The sequence below is a fragment of the Caretta caretta genome, chromosome 7, assembly GCF_965140235.1.
Source record: "Caretta caretta isolate rCarCar2 chromosome 7, rCarCar1.hap1, whole genome shotgun sequence".
Lineage (NCBI taxonomy): Eukaryota > Metazoa > Chordata > Testudines > Cheloniidae > Caretta > Caretta caretta.
Window position 1 is genome coordinate 22,914,478 of NC_134212.1, and position 19,582 is coordinate 22,934,059.

Sequence of the window (19,582 nt, forward strand, 5' to 3'; positions counted from 1 at the left end):
AGATCTTCCCCCACAGCACCCATAGCTTCTTCTGGTCCTCAACTCCTTCCTCCAACCCCTCCTACTTTATCCCAAGCCCCCAAATTCCACATCTCTTTAACCTCTGCCCCTCAGGCACCATGTTCCGGGACTGTTTTTTCTCTGTGGAGCTATCAGCCTACCACCCCTCCCACCCCATATCCTTCCCCAGTCTGCCCAGAACCCCAACTCCTTCTTCACTACATCCCAGGTCCCTCAATCTCCCCACTTCACCTCCAGGTGCCCAAATCCCTCCCACTCCTTACCCTCTGCCTCCATAAGCTATTGGGTGGGCGGAGGGAGCGAAGAGGCTGTGTGTTTTTCAGAGGTGTCTCAGCTCGCTGCCCCTCCACCCAGTTGTTCACATCTGGAGAGAGTATATGAAATCATAGCTCCAGGCCCCCCCACACTGCCAATGGACCCCTATGAGGGAAGTGGGGAAAGAACCCGTCTGCGGGCATCACAGAGGTACCTCTGGATTGTGACAGGCCATCAATGTTCAAATGGGACCTGAACCCACTACACCAGCGGGTCTCAAACTTCATTGCACTATGACCCCTTTCTAACAACAAAAATTACCACATGACCTCAAGGTGGGAAACTGAACCCTGAGTCCGCCTGAGCCCCACCACCCCCAGTAATGAGCCAAAGCAGAAGCCCAAAGAATTGAGCCCCGGGCAGGGGGCCTATAAACCTGAGCCCCACTGCCCAGGCCCAAAGCCAAAGCCCGAGCCCCACCACCTGGGGCTAAAGCCCTTAGGCAGTGAGGCTCGGGTTTTGGCCCTAGACCCCAGAAAATCTAATGCCAGTCCATTAAAATGGAGTCGTGACCCACTTCGGGGTCCCGACCCACAGTTTGAGAACCGCTGCACTACACTATTGGTAGCTGCGAAAATAAACAGCACATAGGCAGCCTCTTATCCCCCGCCAGATAATGCCTTTGCTGTCCCCCAGGATAAGAGGAAAAAAAAGAGAAGTTTTGGCCAAGGACTCCAGGTCAAATCCAGAGAATGTCCATGCAGAACAGAGAGCATAAATCTAACCACATGGAATTCAGCTCACCAAAGACAAAGAGAGGGAAATTCTGGAGCTGTATTATCTAGCCCAGATTGCAATAAATTGTGGGGAGGTAGAGAGAGCAAGTCATGAAGCTGTACCGCCTAGTGATTTAATTCCCCCCGTTAGTTTCTTGCAATAGATAGAGAAAAAGAACTGGAGCTACATAAACCAGTCCAGACCCCTCAGCAGAGACAAAGAGGCACATTTAAGAATGCTGAAGGCATAGCATTACAACTCCCATTTGAACACAAATAGGAGGATGTTTCCGTATCCCACATTACAGGGGGAGCCAATTCCAGCAGGCATGCTGGCTAAGCCCTGGTCTACACTATATAGTTAGGTCGACATAAGGCAGCTTATATAAGTCAGTGCACATACTACAGCCTTGCTCGTCCCGCCACTGTAAGTGCCCTACTACACCGACATAATAACTCCACCGCCATGAGAGGCGTAGGGCTTATGTCAGTGAAGTTAGGGTGATGCAGCGTCCATGGAGACACTGTTATATACATAGGCGCCAACTCTGTGGGTGCTCTGGGGCTGAAGCACCCACGGGGAAAAATTGGTGGGTGCTCTTCACCCACCAGCAGCTCTCCGCCCCAGCTCACATCCGCCTCCGCTCCACCTCCTCCCCTGAGCATGCTGCCACTCCGCTTCTCCCCCCTCCCTCCCAGCGCTTGCCACCATGAAACAGCTGTTTTGCATGGCAAGCGCTGGGAGGGAGGGGGGAGGAGGGGGAACGCAGCATACCCGGGGAACAGGTGGGGCCGGGGCCAGGATTTGGGGAGGGGTTGGAATGGGGTCGGGGAAGGGATGGAGGCCGAGTAGGGCCGGGGAGGCACGAGCACCCACCGGCGCTGGGGAAAATTGGAGCCTATGATTATATACACCCCCTGTTGGCTGTCATTCTTGTCAATTTCAATTTCACCAAGGAGCTGTGAAATTTACAAGAAAGTCCTCCCTGCTCCCAGAAGGGCTGCTGCCCAGGAGCCAGGCTGCCCCACTCCCAGCAGTGAGGCAAGGAGCTGGGGCAGCTGCTGCTCTCCCAGTAGGGAGAATGGAGCCAAGAGTGAGAAGGACCGCCAGGCTCCCAGAGGGGAGCAGGGAATGGAGAGCAGGTGGGGGCAGCAGTGAGCAGAGCCGAGAGCCCCCCCCACTGCCCCTCTTAGGTCGGTGGAAGTGGTCCTGGTGTGAATGCGCATCACCAACCAAAGGAGGCTAGTATGGACATGACCCACTGCAATAAATTACCACTGTGACTGTAAGTCGACCTAATATAGGTCGACTTAAGTTTTTAGTGTAGATCTTTCCAGGTCTAAAACAAACAAAAATATCACACAAAATAATATGCCAACTAGACAGATAACTTTGACTAAATTAATATAATAGCCTTCACACCAGGCAACTTTGTTTTACTAAAAATAACTACACAGTGAGAATAGTGAAAGTTCTGCATAGCTAGAATGGTAACTGGTCTTCAGAATTATGCAATGAAGTGATATTCTTCCAAATTACAGTTGTCAGTGTGAAGGAATTGCCCAGTATTAAATTTCCCCACCAGCACAATATGGGGGAACATGTCACTGGCAACCAGATGCCCTAGGCCTGCAAAAGGGCAACTGAAACCCTAGTTGGTTGCTGAAGAATTGCAGCAAGCTGTACTTCTCTTTACCCCTCTCATTTTTACAAAGCTTAAGGCTACCAGACTCTCTGGATCTGCTACTGTCACCAACTGAAACAGGATCTGCTCATTAGAAGCACTGACACGAAAGCAAGAGTCACAGTCAGCCATTTACCTAAGTAAGTTAGCAACTAATCAGAACTTCCGGCCTGAAGCTGAACTGGGCTGCAGTAAAGAAGAAACCATGCTGCAGATTTGTCTGTTGCTGGGTTCCACTTCAGGATAGATAAAAAAAAATTAAATACATTTCTTTTTAAAAATTAACCTATGTAAAATTAAATTTTAAGTTATGAAAATGTATGTTAATGCCTAAACTACTTATAATCTATTAAAGTAATTAAATTAAATAGTAATATTCAAGCTGTACATGTTTGCTGCCAAAATTTTAAATAAAGTCAAACCACTGAACTGGCAGAAGTCACTGACTAAGCACATGGAATCAGAGTTTGTTGAAGTGTTATACCAGCTTTTGATGGCAGCAGCCATTTCCACAGGTGCAGAGAAAATACTTTCTTCATTTCAGTTTATTCAGCTAGTTCAGTTCAATGGCTAATTCATTGAAAGTTAAGAATGATGGAAAGTTTAAAAAAAAGAGCACAGAATAGTTCATTCTTCTCCGCTAATTTATGAATAAAAATAAGGCATGACAAGATGAGATCTACTAGTTCTAAAATCTTGAAGGACATAGCAACTAGAACCAGTTTAATTTATTAACTACAGATAATACTTTGTTTAATAAATCAGTTTTAAATATAACATTTTATAAATATGCTGGATATAAAAAATTTAAGGTATGGTTTTTACTAGCTAAATAAAATACTTAATCTAGTAAATAAGAAATGTGTCATTTTTATTGTTAGAAAACGGTGAAAGTAAAAAATTAAGAATCTGAATTAAGTATGTTAAGCTATATAATTGCTTAAATTAATGTATACAAGTACAGTGTATCCTCCTGATTACCAAAAAGTAATTCTCATGCCAACCAATGAGAATCAACCTTTTTTTAGGAAAATAAAAAAGTAGTAAAATGTAAAACAAGATTAAGAGTTATTTAAGTCAAAATTTCCTGCTTCCTGATTTTTAAAAATAAATAAAATTTAAAAAAAAAAATCCACCTTGCCATTCCACCCACAAAGAAACTGCTGTTAAATGGAGAAACATCTCCAGTATTTTTTTTTTTTAAAAACAACCAATGTGTAGAAACAAAATTCATGCTTTACAATGGTGCTGTGAGAGATACTGATCCAGCATTCATTGATGACAAATACAAAAGCAAAAACCCACACAATCAGATTTCTAGAACCCTGCAAATCCATGGGTACCCGTTTTATATCCGTGGACCATTTTTGCAGATAGCAGCACAGATGCGGATACAAATTTTGTATCGGCGCAGGGCTCCGACGGTAAGAGCCAGGCAGGTAGCTGTGAGGAACCAAGGCACAGACCCTCCACCTGCCCTGGGCAGAGGTGCCTGGGGGGGAGGGGTCAGGGACACAGGGCAGGGGCTGCTCGGGCCCACTGACCAGGGAAGGTGGAGGGTCCACCGCACGGCTCCCCACAGCTACCCGTCCCGCTGTTACCATGGACGGGCTGCAGTGCCAAGCCACCCCAGAGACCACTTTCAGCACCAGTTCAGCTACATCTATTTCAGATACCAGCAGTCAGCAACAGGGACATTCACTAATGTGTTATACAAGCTAGGAATACAGCAAGCAAGATTAGTTTTAAACAAACAATTGCCTGGAAGCCGACACAAGCTTTGCACTGACAGACTGACTGAGGGACCAAAGGGGAAAGGCAACTCCTCATCTGATCATCTCCCACCTTTCCATACAGAAGCCTTGCCTACATTGACAAATTTCTCAAACTGTCCTTCCACTGTATTAACACTGGTGGTTAAACTTGCATGAACTGGCCACTGGTATTTTAAACAGCGTCACCTAGATCTGCTTTGAGCTGGGTTAGAAAAACAAAACACTGGTTAAAATGCCATTGGCCAGTCTATGCTTGCATTCCCACTGTTAGTACAACAGTGGGGAGTTTTCAGAGATCCACCAGTGTAGACAAGGTTCAAGAGCTTGGAGTTCTGCAACACATAAGGCCAGCTCCAAAATCCAAGACCGTGGTCATGACCAAGACCAGCACCCATGCTTACCTCATTCCAATCTCAAGAAAAGTAACAGGAAAAAACTGAAGAGCAACTAGGTTATTTCTTTGCATGAGGTGTGACCCAAAGAATTGCACTGCCCATGATTACTTACAGTCACCATATACTTGAGCAATTAGAGAGGGCACAAACCGTAACACTTGGTTACAATTTCCCCCAAGTCCAAATTTCAATGTAGGCTCATCTCCAGTGCGAGTGAGCAAGAATCAGTGGATATCAGAGATTTTCTGCCCAGCTGGCAGAGCACAGCCAAGAACACACTGCATGAGAAGCCACCATTCTACACACAGCATGAGGAATTTCATCCCAGCAGATGAAGAGGTCTGCTTCCATCCTAGCCTGTTTCCACACAGCAACACAATGCCTTCTGCTCACATGGGGAAAAATCTAGTTATGTGAGGTCTGAGTCTACCCTCACCCATTCTGAATTCACCCTTTTCTCTTAAAGGGGGGGGGAGGGGCCATGGGAAGAGAGACTTTTGGGTCAGTAAATCTGACAACCATTATTCTGGGGGGATTAAACAGGGAGATAAGAACTTCAGGGCTTTGCACAAATCATATTAGTTCAGTTCTCAAATCCGGGTAATGCTTCTTTTCAAAGTATTAATTTCATTTATTCTATTTGCTCTCCCTCTATCCTGATAACACTGGCACACACAGCCCCTGAATGAGATCCTCCTATAAAATAGGTTATAATCCTCCCTTTCTAGAGCAGTAATGAGATGTCTTAGCTTAATCGTGTTTATTTCCTGCCTGCTTCTCCCCCTCCCTATCCTACATTGATTTGTTTCAAACGTTTTGGTTAAAGCCAGCAGGCCTGAAAAGTCACTGCTTCTGACTGGGTGGCTGACAGATGCATGCTAAATGGCCCCAGCAGAATAAGGAGATGTGTGCGGGCAGCCTCACTTCCAAAGTTGTTGTTGTTGTTTTGGTAAAAATACAAGAATTAGGAGGGGAGAAAAGATTGTGATTACAGAGACAAAGATGAAAGAAAAAGTATCTGGTTTGGAGAGAGGTGGGACTATGCAGGGCAAAACCATGGGACAGAATAAGGGAAAAGCTGATTAGGAAGCTGCAATCCTAGCCCCGCATGCTAAAATAAAAAGGGCTCAGAAGAACAGCTACATCTGTTCTCGGCCATTTGATAGCACCTTTGATGTGAGAATCAAAGCACTTTACAAACACCCATTAAGAATCAGAGCCCCTCTGTGAGGTACTGCACATATACTCCCCATTGTACTGGATGTTAATATTTATATTATGAAGCACCTATGGGACTTGGTCAGCCTCAGAGCCCTGTTGTGCTAGATGCTGTAAAAAGATACAGGAAGAGTCCACTATATGCAGAGAGGAGTTAAGAGTTCATGCTTAGAGACTGTTTCCATCCCAGCTGGTTCCACACAATGGTACAAGACCTATGGCTCCTTAAAGGGTAAAGTTAGTAGTGCTGTGAAGTTCCTGCCATGAAGGGCTTCCTATGTAAGAAGTTTTACAACTAGAGAAACAGGGACCAAAAGGATAAGTAACTTGTCCAAGTCCCAAAAAAACAAAAAAAAAAACAAAGAAGAGGTCTTGGCAGAGTTTAGAATAGAAACCAAGGGGACCTTACTCCCAAGGTCCTGCTCCAAACACTAAACCACCTATCTTCTCTGCCTGTTCTAAATTGAGGCCCTCCTGTAAGTAATGACTTAATTACATACATAAGCCTGCAATAGGGTCCATTACTGATGGGTGTGATGCTCTGTACCTTGGGGGAACACCCTACACCCCCATGTTCATCTTTATAAAATGATTGCGTGGTATCCAATGCAAAGTTTGTCATGTTGGGTGTCTTCGGAAGGCTCATGATGCACTGAGCATGGTTGTTACAGTGATGTTATAGTAATTGTTACAGTAATGTTATGGTAAGGTTATAATTTCATGTATGTAGTTATGAGGCTGAAAATGTATTCTCATGGCTTAAAGCAAGCCCATGCAAAAACTCTCCACAGCCCTGACAAGGCAGTTCACACCTCGTCAGGGCACGGATGGAACAAACCCAGCCCAGCCTCACAGGAACAATGGACACTGGCTTAGGCAGGAACAAAAGAATTTGTTAGACCCTTGAGGGAGTCACCCCCTTCCTTTGGGCAGTTTGGAACTGCGATGGGGTAATGCTCACCTGAGTCTGAAGGGGGGTGGGGGGAGGAGAAAGAGGCAAAGCCATGAGGAAATAAAGGACACGATAAAAGGAAAAGATATTTTGCCATGCTCTCTCTCTTCCACATGCATCTACAGACACCGTCATCACGAAGCAACTGAACCACTGATCGAAGGGGAGAGGCTGGCTAAGCATCTAACCATCTAAGTTTGTAAGGACATTGAAAGCGTTAAGGTCAGTTTAGAATGCATTTTGCTTTTATTTCATTTGACCAGATCTGACTTGTTATCGATCTTTACAGTTAATAAATCTGTTTATTTTACCCGAAGCAGTGCGTTTGGTTTGCAGGTGTCAGAGGCTCCCCTTGGGATAACAAGCCTGGTACTTTTCAATTTCTTTGTTAAACTGACGAACTTATATAAGCTTGCAGCATCCAGCGGGCATAACTGGACACTACAAGACGGAGGTTCCTAGGGTTGTTTCTAGGACCAGAGATATTGGCTAGTGTCATTCACTTGCAAGTAGCTGGGAGCAGCTTACATGCCAGAGGCTGTGCATGAACAGCCCAGGAGTGGGGGTTCTCACAGCAAAGCAGGGTAAGGCTGGCTCCCAGAGTCAAGGATTGGAGCAGCCTAGCAGATCACTGGTCCAGACAACACCAGAGGGGAACGTCACAATTGGTTAATGTGTTTCTGATCACAGGAAAACATACAATCCAATAAGACTGAACCATCACCTTACACAAATACTATTAATAATAAAGGTCAGCGGATGAAAACTGTAAAGAACACAGATTAAACATCAAGTGACTTTCAGCACAATCAATCAAAATGAAATTGTTTAAAAATATAGCTGTTGTATTCAGGTTTATGGCCTACAAGTGGCATGGTAAAGAGAGAGCATGGCTACATAGTAGAGCTGCCTACACAAGAGAAGGGTATTAAAAGCCAAATTATTTCAGCACCAAGATCTTACGGCAAATCTAGAAGAAATTAGCTTTCTAACAATATGTGGCATGATCTTCAAGTCCTAATACATTTTGAATAGCTGAAGGCAAACAACTCAGTTGCCCCAAATAAAACAACAATCCCATTCTTTTTTGACACCCTTCTTGTGCAACACAGCACAGAACACCTGAAAGTTTATTCCCCCTGGCTTCTGTGTGCATGACAGTGCAATCTTGACTGGCTGTATAATACAATCAATACCCATAAAACCACATACACACTTGCTTTTAACTTCAAATGATAAACAGCAGAGATAAAGCAGAGGGGTCAAAGGATGGCCCAAGTCCATCACTCCCCTCATGTTCCAGGCTTGAAGACAACAGCCAACACTCAGCCACCATTCCAGACTAAGGGACCAAGGAGCTGGAAAACGGAGGAATCCTGACAAACAAGGATACTGACAAGTGAGAGCTACCATTCAAATAGTACAAGGAACTGCAAGAGGGGGTCCTGGGCCTTCAAACACTAACTGGGAAGTTTTGGGGTGATGTGGAAAGACATTCATTCCTAACAAACAGAGGTCAGGCAGTTTGAGGGGCCAGAGTGGGGAACCTTATATTCAAAGGGTGCCTGGAATTGAGAGGAAATATACCATGTAGGAGTCCCCATAGTAAAGAGTTGACACATTAAAGTTATCCAGGAACAAGTAGCCAGCACCCTTGCCTAACTCTTGTCAGAACAAAGTAGACAACCCAAAATTTCTCATTGATTTCTAAGGTTTCTCAGATTTGTTTCATGTCAGTGATCAATGGAGGAGACTACACAGCAATAAACTTGACCACAGTTTCTCTAACACCACATTCTGGGCATAAGCTGCATATTCACTACTTACATCCCATGGGTTACCCAAGAAAAATCTGATTTGAACCCGCTTTGTGTTTGCAAACTGTCACGTACCCAGCAACTCCATGCTTCGTACTCTGGAGGATTAAGTGTTACACTCTGATGTGATTACAACATTTGTACATAAAAGGTAGGTCTACACTGCAAACAAACACCCATGCCAGGCTCGGGTCAGCTGATTCAGGCATGCGGGGCTCAAGCTGTGGGGCTGTTTTACTGGGATAGATGTTCAGGCTCAGGCTGGAGCCCAGGCCCTGGGAAGGGGGAAGGTCCAAGAGTCTGGGCTCGAGCCCAACTGTCTACATCACAATTAAATAGCCCCGTAGCCCAAGCCCAAATTGCAATGGAGGAGCCGCAAATGTTTAATTGTAGTGTAGACATACCCTAAGAGTCAGGTCCCGGCTTGTTCCAGCCATAAGGGCACATTTCAGTGATAATGCTGACACATCTCAGTCACATTCTTCCCAAACAGCTCGTGTGTCTCACTCCTGGAGAGAGGGCTCTCTCACTGAGCAGTGCCATCTCCTCAGATTTAGAAATTAATTCACTGCCACTTTCTACAAAGGTCTGTTAATTACGTTAATGAAAGGAATTATCATCCTCCTGGTGGGAATGGAGTAAGTGCTACTTACCAGCTGCAATGTCTCATCCAGATGCACAGCTCTTACCTGCCTTAGATATCAACTCCTTTTTTGTATTTAACCCTTCCACCAGAGAGATTGCCCATCCTTAGACTCTGCTGTTTCTCAAAGGAAATCACTTGCCTCACAGGGGTCACTTATGAACCACATCAGGGAAATCAATATGAAAAGGCAGCAGGCTAGCATGTTGGAACAGTTATAATTTATTATTGAGCCAAAGTGCACCATAACCAAGTTACACCTCACTTGCCTTCTGGGGTGGGGTAGTATCAACACCGATTTACAGATGGAAAAATGGAGGCACAGAGGGATTTGTGATTTAACCAAACCACACAGCAAATCAGTTTGGTAGGGGGGCAGGGGGTGGGAAGAAGAGGAAGGGAAAAAACAGGAATAGAACCTAGAACTCAACTCCCAGCCCTGTTCCCTCCCTCGTCTAGACATTGTCCTTTTAACAAGTAATGTGACTCTCGGCGAATTAGTCTAAATATCCACCTCGCTGTCTACTGATAACCAGGACCAGTTTCACTGTGGCAAGCATCATCCTCACATTGTTATAACGGGACAGCTCATGTCACTACAGTTAAGAACAAGAAGCCAGTTCTTGTAAGACACTCTACTCCTGACTATTCAGGTGTTCCTGTAACTTTACTCAACAGTCCAGATACAGCAAAGTTGAGACAGGTCAAGTCTGTACCTACATCAAAAATACCCATTTCACACATGTAGTAGCTTAGCAGAGCTCCATCCAGCCCAGGTTGCCACAATGCTAGTCCCTCCCAACCCTACATATGCAGCAGGCTCTCTTGCCAGCCATCTCCACTCCACTCTCCCACAGACAATGCGCCCACCTGCATGTAGCCAGATGCTATACCATTCTCATAAAAGCTCAGCCTAAGGTTAGTTACATGACAGACTTGCCAACTACAGCAGGCTAAGAGATATGAGATGATAACTACCATGGACTTGGGACTAAGCAGCAGTTGCTGAACTCATTACACAAATAAATGGCATTTAACTGATCCCTCAAAGGGGAAAGGTTTCAGGTCCTCCTCCTGCCTGGGAATATGTTGCTTTGTACCTACCATCCGAGTTGCTTTCTGCCTCTCTTCATTGGTGCTGTTCTTTTCCCGTTGCAGAGTTGTATTGAGACACTCGCTGCCTGCCTCCCGTTCCCTCTTGGCCAGCCGGAGCAGTTCCTCTTGGACCAGTGCCTGCTCTCGCTCATACCTGCATCAGTACCAAAGAAAGGCAAAGAGAAGGTGCTCAGCAACAGGCTCATGGGATAATCTGTCCTACCCTTAGCCAGGAACATGAAGAGGTGTGATTTACTTGGGACAAAGCCTGCTCACAACTCCCAAGGTTCTGTGGGAATTTTGGAGCACCATGAACTTTAAAGATGACCTGAAAGTTCAGTGCTGAACAATTTAAAAAACAAGGGGGCACAAAGCACCTAAACCTACAGTTCAGTTAGGTCTGGCTCTTAAACACTTGACAGTCACCTCAAAACAGTGAGAATAAAGGATTTAATAAACTATATATAAAGCTGCTTTTAAAAAAATAAGATGCAGGCCACAAAAAAAGAAGTTTGTCTGCCTAGCTGAATTTTACTACCAACGCTACCTTAGCTATTTGCTTTGCTGGCCCTACGAGACAGAAGGAGCCCTCTGCAGAGTAAGTGGGAAGGAGCCCTCTGCAGAGTAAGTGGGATGATTGATGTTGGGGAAGCAACCTTGAGACATGTCAACAGTCTACCAGCAATTCTGATTTCACCATCTCTTTAAAGAACAGAACAGAACCAACTTCCCAGAGAGTTCACTAGGTGTGTCAGACACACAGTTATGGACAGTGGGTTTGATGCATCACTTTTACAAGCTTGAATAATCAACAATAGCACTGAAGAGGACTCATTTTCATAATCCCCAAAGCTAGACTTGTGTGACATGCAGAGAAAGCATGGACACAGTAATGCAGCAAAGGAAGACCAGGAAAAGGCATTTAGAGAAGCTAGAAAAACATATGGCAACAGTTTTATAACAGACAACCCTCCATCGATAGAGAAGCTAGACCTCCTACTGTCCTCCACCCTTGGAAAAAGCAGCAGAGACTCCTGAGGGTGAGACACAGCAAGGACCACATTTCACACAACTCCTCTCTTTCTCACTGTACCTTTACATGCACGGAAACCTTGTTAAGCCAAAACGCCCCATACAGGAAAAACCCACAGCACAGTGGAAAAGGCTGGCAGCCACCAGGTCTAGTGGAGCAGGCATCAGGAGAAGAAGCTGACAGTGTCTGGACAAACATTATTTCAGGTATAACTACAGAGATTCTCACTCATATGCAGAGTTAAACTGATCAATAGATTTGAGGTCTGGGCAGAAGTTTCTTCAAGGACTCAACAAGAGAGTCTTAGGGGTTTTCACTTTCCTCAGGAGGCAAGAGCAGGCAGACACAACTTTAGGCTCCAGTGGACATGTGTTTCTCCACTACCCACAGAAAATCATGTGAAAGCATTCTTCGCTCCTCCGACATTTCTATAAACACCTTCCCATTGGTTCCCAGCCCCCTTTCCCATCTCCAACCCCAAGAGTCACGTGCTCTCTCACCAAAAGATGCCCAGTGGCCTTTACCTATATTAAGATCTCATTGAAAACATACTACGCAACACCACATACAATCATCACTGTACTGAACTCTAGAATGCAGCATTACACATGGCATGTATGTGGCCCAGGCAGCACAGGTGGCTGTCTCCTGACAGGAAGAACATCCCCCCTACCTTTTGTACAGGTCCTCCTCCGCCTCAGAGGGCTTCTGACCAGAGCTACTGGTACTTGGTGGATGGATTCCTGAAGAGAGGAACAGAAGCAACTGATGACTGTGGAAAAAAACACTGGCTACCTTCGCTTCATGAGAATGGACATCATCAGAGGGAAGAGGAAAATTCTCAACAAATGAGCAACATTCTATGAAGGGAACACTCAGTACAATAAGAAAAGTCAATGGGAAAAAAGAAAACTTTTTAAAAGTTTTATGGCTGAATTTAGCGTTCATGTAAGTGAGAGGCTGACAATACTGCCTTGAACAAGGCATAATGACGGTGTTATGCAAGCTTCCTCCATCTGAGGATACTGATGCACTTCAACCCTGACCCATCTCAAGCGCTCACGTTATTTTAACTTATTTTACACCCCTTTTCCCCAGTTCTGCAAAAGCATCTCTCTCCAAACCTGCTGCATCCTTTGTTATTCCAGCACTGGTCTCTCCTAAGTAGAGATCAAATTATAAAGTGGTTTGGGACATTCACAGACAGGGACAAGGATGAGGCACCACTAAACCCACTTTTAAAACTTTAAGACTTTGGCCACAAATGAATGCTGGTCTCTGGCAGGAAAGGAATGATTCACTAACCCCCTGCTGCACTCTGGATCCCAGAATGTTTCTGTTTAAGACTTTTATGGGAGCAATGACAGATGTACCAACAAGACACATTTGAGCACCATTGAGTAAAACAAGAATCAGCTGACTTGAATGAGAAAATAAGTCTTTAAGCATGCAGCTAAATAGCTGAGCTTTGCCAGTTTCTCCTCTTCTCTTTCTGGTAATAGCTAGTATCAGCTAATGAAATATTTCTCTTCTGAACCTGCAGAATAACATGACATACGTACAGCAGATTCCCCGTCCACTGAAAGGAGCTGACATGACTAATGCCCTTTTAGAAACATGGTTGTGAGTAATACTCTGAACTGCTACCATACCTGTCATCCAAGGATCTCAAAAGAACCTTACCACACATTAATGAAGTCACACAAATATTTGAGGAAATGGGTATTACTACTATTCCACACATGGGGAAAACAGAGAGGCACTGAAAAGTTAGATGACTTGTTTAGAGTCATACAGATTCACTGGCAGAGCCAGAAACAGAACCCAAGATTCCCAACCATTCTAGTTACCATACAACATTGTCTACCTCACCCAAAAAGCTTTCTTGCAACAATATGAATACCCAAACTTTGTAATCACACTGATACCCACACAAGTGGAAATGCCACTCAACATAACAAACGTGTCCTGACAAGGTACAAGTGTGTGATAAAGGCATTAACCACACCTCAGTGACCAACAGTGTCAAAATTTTAGACTGCAGACCCAGTGGAGACTGACAATACCTGTAGTACACTTGGGCTTCCCTTTTGCAGCTTGTGGTGATGATGCAGTGCCATAGGATGAGGGAGAAGGAAAGGAAGATGGTCTCTGGTCCCCTTTAAGTTGAGAAGTTTCCTTCATTCGGTTCACTACATCTTCAGAGAGCTAGAGCAATTTGTTGGGAAGAGATTAAGTTAGTCAATTCTTGATTTTTATTTTGTATTAAGAGGAGTTTTCAACAGGTAATTATTTTTTAATCCTGCTTCAAAATACTGCTACTTATACTATTTTAAAACATCATCTGAGAGCAAGTTATCTGTTGTTGAATTCACATTCACCAAATATATTACATCAGGAAGTGATGAGGTCAAGTAATTGAGTCTTAAGGCTAGAAACTATATAGACTATCACATATCTATAGGTCCACAGGACAGCATATATTTATATAATATAGCCCTTGTTTTGTTTTATGAAGTTTTGGACAGAATTTTAAAGGCATTGTAGCTGAAATGAAAAGGGCTCATTTATTTTTCTTGTCTCTATAAGTAGCTTAAGTGACACACCAAGGATCCTGTGCTAAAGTTTTTCGAGTTTCCTTTACATCATGATATCTAGAGTTTTATTGTCATTCTCCAATAATGTGGTGGTTATGTTCTCTAGAAAATGAATTTCCCTGGCTGGGATGATGTAGTTGGAGATTGGTCCTGCTCTGAGCAGGGGGTTGGACTAGATGATCTCCTGAGGTCCCTTCCAACCCTGATATTCTGTGATTGGACAATGAATTGGAGAACAAACTATAAAGAACAATCCTCTATGCAGCGGGGGGGGGGGGGGGGGGAGAAGAGAGAGAGGGAGGCAGGGAAGGATCATTACTTAGTAGATCTTCAGTTCCTATTTTTATAAGTCTAGGCAGAGTTTTCCACCTAACAATAATGAAATGGAGGAGACGAATGTGCTCAATTCCAATTTTATTGCCTATTCCCATACTTGGGTGCAGAACCATGAAAAGGTAGAAAATGCACCCAAAAATCTCCTGGGAATTCAATTCAGAGTGCCTTTCTGCCCTTGCTTTTGATGTCATAGACAGGGCTAACTGTTCTTCTGATACACCAGTCAATTTTATACTGGCCACTCCACCCTAATGGACAAAATTAAGGGGAGCTCAATTTCCATGCCCAGGCCAGACTCCCATTGACACACTTCAGAGCATAAACCAGACCATAGATTTTAGCTATGCCACTACTGCCCAAGATAAGCAGTATTTTAACATCTTGATTACATATTGTGATTTTGTCAGGTTGGTCTTAGGTCTTCAACTCTGTTCCCTTCTGCTTGCACTATAAATGAAACACACACAGCACCCTATCAACAGATCCCAGGGAACACAGCTCCAGGCATACAACATGCATTGTAAAATAATCTACATAATGACTATGATGTTTTAGTGATGACAAGTACAAAATTAATAACTAGAAAAGTGAGTATTTCCTTGAAAGAAAATGAACGGTCAACACTAGCTATAAAGTATCTGAGGTTTTTGTAAAAAAACAAAATAATCCCCTTCGAGTTCCAAAAATGAGGAAACCCATTTCATTTCATAAAAGCTTGTGACTGGATTCAGCTTTGCAATTCAAATGAACAAGCCAGGGAGGCTCCTGTTTATTTAGTGAGAGTTCCTATAATGACAAATATCGGGGCTCCCTCCATTTAGTCTGAACTCCTAGAGATCAATGGAATGGACCAATAACCATAAATCAACAGCTTTCAGAGTAGCAGCCTTGTTAGTCTGTATCCGCAAAAAAAACAGGAGTACTTGTGGCACCTTAGAGACTAACAAATTTATTGGACCATGAGCTTTCATGGGCTACAGCCCACGTCATCAGATGCATGCAGTGGAAAATACAGTAGGATGATTTTATATACACAGAGAACATGAAACAATGGGTGTTACCATGCATACTATAACGAGAGTGATCAGTTAAGCTGAGCTATTACCAGCAGGAGAGAAAAAAAAACCTTTTGTAGTGATAATCAAGATGGTCCATTTCCAGCAGTTGACAAGAACGCGTGAGGAACAATAGGGGGGAAAAATAAACATAGGGAAATAGTTTTACTTTGTGTAATGACACTTCCACTCCCAGTCTTTATTCAAGCCTAATTTAACAGTGTCCAGTTTGCAAATTAATTCCAATTCAGCAGTCTCTTGTTGGAGTCTCTTTTTGAAGTTTTTTTGTTGTAATATTGCAACTTTTAGGTCTATAATCTAGTGGCTAGAGAGATTGAAGTGTTCTCTGACTGGTTTTTGAAAGTTATAATTCTTGACGTCAGATTTGTGTCCATTTATTCTTTTACGTAGAGACTGTCCAGTTTGGCCAATGTACTTGGCAGAGGGGCATTGCTGGCACATGATGGCATTGTTCTAAGTCAGCCATAAAAACGTTGGCATATTGTGGGGCCATGCAGGTACTCATAGCAGTGCAGGGGCAGAAGGAGAGGCCCTGACAATCTTGGGGCCTCTCCTTCTGCCCCTGCACTGCTATAGGTACTCGCATGGCCCCACAGTATGCCAACATTTTTATGGCTGACTTAGAACAATGCTTCCTCAGCTCTCGTCCCCTAATGCCCCTACTCTACTTGCGCTACATTGATGACATTCTCATCATCTGGACCCATGGAAAAGAAGCCCTTGATGAATTCCACCATGATTTCAACAATTTCCATCCCACCATCAACCTCAGCCTGGACCAGTCCACACAAGAGATGCACTTCCTGGACACTACAGTGCAAATAAATGATGGTCACATAAACACCACCCTATATCGGAAACCTCCTAACCGCTATACTTACCTACATGCCTCCAGCTTTCATCCAGACCACATCACACGATCCATTGTCTACAGCCAAGCTCTAAGATACAACTGCATTTGCTCCAATCCCTCAGACAGAGACAAACACCTACAAGATCTCTATCAAGCATGATCTCTATCAAGCATTACTACAATACCCACCTGCTGAAGTGAAGAAACAGACTGATGGAGCCAGAAGAATACCCAGAAATCATCTACTACAGGACAGGCCCAACAAAGAAAGTAACAGAACGCCACTAGCCGTCACCTTCAGCCCCCAACTAAAACCTCTCCAGCGCATCATCAAGGATCTACAACCTATCCTTAAGGATGATCCCTCACTCTCACAGGCCAATTCTCGCTTACAGACATCCCCCCAACCTGAAGCAAACACTCACCAGCAATCACACACCACACAACAAAAACACTAACCCAGGATCCTTGTAACAAAGCCCGTTGCCAACTCTGTCCACAAATCTATTCAGGGGACACCATCTTAGGGCCTAATCACATCAGCCACAATATCAGAGGCTCGTTCACCTGCACATCTACCAATGTGATATATGCCATCATGTGCCAGCAATGCCCCTCTGCCATGTACATTGGCCAAACTGGACAGTCTCTACGTAAAAGAATAAATGGACACAAATCAGACGTCATTATACCATTCAAAATTATAATTACATAATTCAGAATTATAACATTCAAAAACCAGTCGGAGAACACTTCAATCTCTCTAGCCACTCGATTACAGACCTAAAAGTTGCAATATTACAACAACAACAAAACTTCAAAAAGAGACTCCAATGAGAGACTGCTGAACTGGAATTAATTTGCAAACTGGACACCATTAAATTAGGCTTGAATAAAGACTGGGAGTGGATGTGTCATTACACAAAGTAAAACTATTTCCCCATGTTTATTTTTCCCCCCATTGTTCCTCACAAGTTCTTGTCAACTGCTGGAAATGGACCATCTTGATTATCACTACAAAAGGTTTTTTTTCTCTCCTGCTGGTAATAGCTCAGCTTAACTGATCACTCTCATTATAGTGTACATGGTAACACCCATTGTTTCATGTACTCTGTGTGTATAAAATCGTCCTACTGTATTTTCCACTGCATGCATCCAATGACGTAGGCTGTAGCCCACAAAAGCTTATGCTCAAATAAATTTGTTAGTCTCTAAGATGCCACAAGTACTCCTGTTCTTTTTTCATAAATCAACAAGTTTCTCTAATTCCAACACCATTCAGCTGAGCAGCAACATAAAATTAACAAAGCAGTTCACTTTGCTGTGTAGTTGGTACATGGAGCTGAACGCTAAACGGGCCCAGCTAAGCAGCAGCAAAGAGAAAATTGATTAGGATTAGATTCTCCTCTATATCAAAGATCTGCAAGAGGAATCTGAAACAACCCTAATTAGATCCTTATGATTGGAAGCTGCGGAAAAGAAGTGAACAAACTTATCCAGTCTCACTCAGCAAGCCCTTTCACATGGGGCTAAGCAAACAGGCAGCTCAATAGGATACAAATGGTACAAAGGAAATAGGGCAAACTTGCAAAAATGTAGAGTAACAGAAGAGAAATAAAAATACAGAGATAAGACAGAAACCGAGAAAAATGCACCCTAGTGACACCACCAATTCTATCTCTAGGGTGTCCTATCATGATGCAGATAGGGCCTCCTTCCTCAGCTCCAATTCCCACCCTGGAGAGGCAGCAAATCTTCAATCACAACAACTCCTATCTCCCTACCTGTCTCCATTGCACCAATTGCTATAGTACCCCAGGTGATATTAATTAAGGGTGATGGTCTCTTCCCTTGGACGCTCTCTTCCTGCCCTTAATGTAAAATCTCCTTTAACCCACAAGAAGTCAAGAGTGCAGGATGGATTAAACAGCTCTGGGGAAAGGGGGCGGGGGATGCCTTTTAACACACTATAAAGGCAACAATGCTATGGTTGGGTATCACTCCCTTTCCCCAGCCCCTCTCCCCGACCCAGACCCTCTCGGCCCCACCCCCTCTCAGCCCCTGCCCCACCCAGACCCTCTCAGCCCCACCCCCTCTCATCCCCTGTCCCTCTGCCCCACCCAGACCCTCTCAGCCCCTGCCCCTCACCTCCCCCATCCCAGCCAGTTCTCACCCTAATGCCCTGCAGCACCCGCACTCGCTCCTGCTCATCCAGCCCGAACGAGACCTTCCTGTTCTCGTAGCTGCTCTCGCTACCCCCCATGCCGGCGGGGCTGGACGGGGGTTATCCCACCCTGTCCCTCACGTAAGCTGGGACACACAGCCTCCTCAGCAGCACAAACTCTCTCCTAGTTCACCAACCAACAAACCCGCGTCTCATTGGCGGCTGCCAAAGGAGCAGCCAATGGAGAGGCACGTTGCTGGCGATGGCCCGCGGGGCAGGCTGGGAATTGTAGTCTGGTTGTTGTAGATGTTCCTCCAAGGGCTCTGTCTGGATAGGACAGAATGAGGGGCCCCAGGAGAGCAGCAAGCATGAGAGGGGGCGGCCTACCCTCTGCGAGCCTAGCTCAGGCCTGAATTAGCCACTGGGCATGATAGGCTGAGCCTAGGATCCTAGCCTCCCCCAGGGCTTCAGGCAGGCCACCCCCAACCCTCCCAGAGGTGCATAGCCCTGCTATATAGCAGTACTGCCAACCCCCAAGCTTTCCACACCATGAGCTGGGCAGGCCTTCAAAATATGTTGTTTTTTAAAATAAATATATGTTAGGCTATCATTTGTCTTCTGAATTCTGAGCCTTTAGTTTCACTTGCTTTGCATCTTCATGAATTTTCTCCAGATTCTTGAGGTCTTATAAACTTCCTTTAAATTAAAGCGGAGATTCTCATATAATCTCTTGACTGCAGCACCTGGGGCTATAAGACAGCAACACCTGATTTTTTAAAAAGGGACTTTTTTTATGGGGCTGGTGGGATGAAGGAGCATTTGACAGGACTTTTTGTACAGGCAGTTGCCTTTCCTCCCTTGGAGTCAACCCTCCACCACCTCTCTTCTATT

General features: G+C 44.5%; 1 protein-coding gene across 5 annotated transcripts in view; it reads right to left on the reverse strand.

Moving 5' to 3' along the window:
• CHCHD6 (coiled-coil-helix-coiled-coil-helix domain containing 6) overlaps positions 1–18,893 on the reverse strand; it is a 200,848-nt gene extending 181,955 nt beyond the window's left edge. For all 5 annotated transcript variants that reach the window (XM_048856011.2, XM_048856010.2, XM_048856012.2 and 2 more), the window contains exons 1-4: positions 18,701–18,893; positions 13,732–13,873; positions 12,339–12,408; positions 10,642–10,786 (exon numbers count right to left, since the gene is read on the reverse strand). In XM_048856011.2, the coding sequence (XP_048711968.1) occupies positions 10,642–10,786; positions 12,339–12,408; positions 13,732–13,873; positions 18,701–18,790 (447 nt within the window). In that variant the 5' untranslated portion in view covers positions 18,791–18,893. The remainder of the gene's footprint in view (positions 1–10,641; positions 10,787–12,338; positions 12,409–13,731; positions 13,874–18,700) is intronic.
• Between the last annotated feature and the right edge of the window lie 689 nt (positions 18,894–19,582).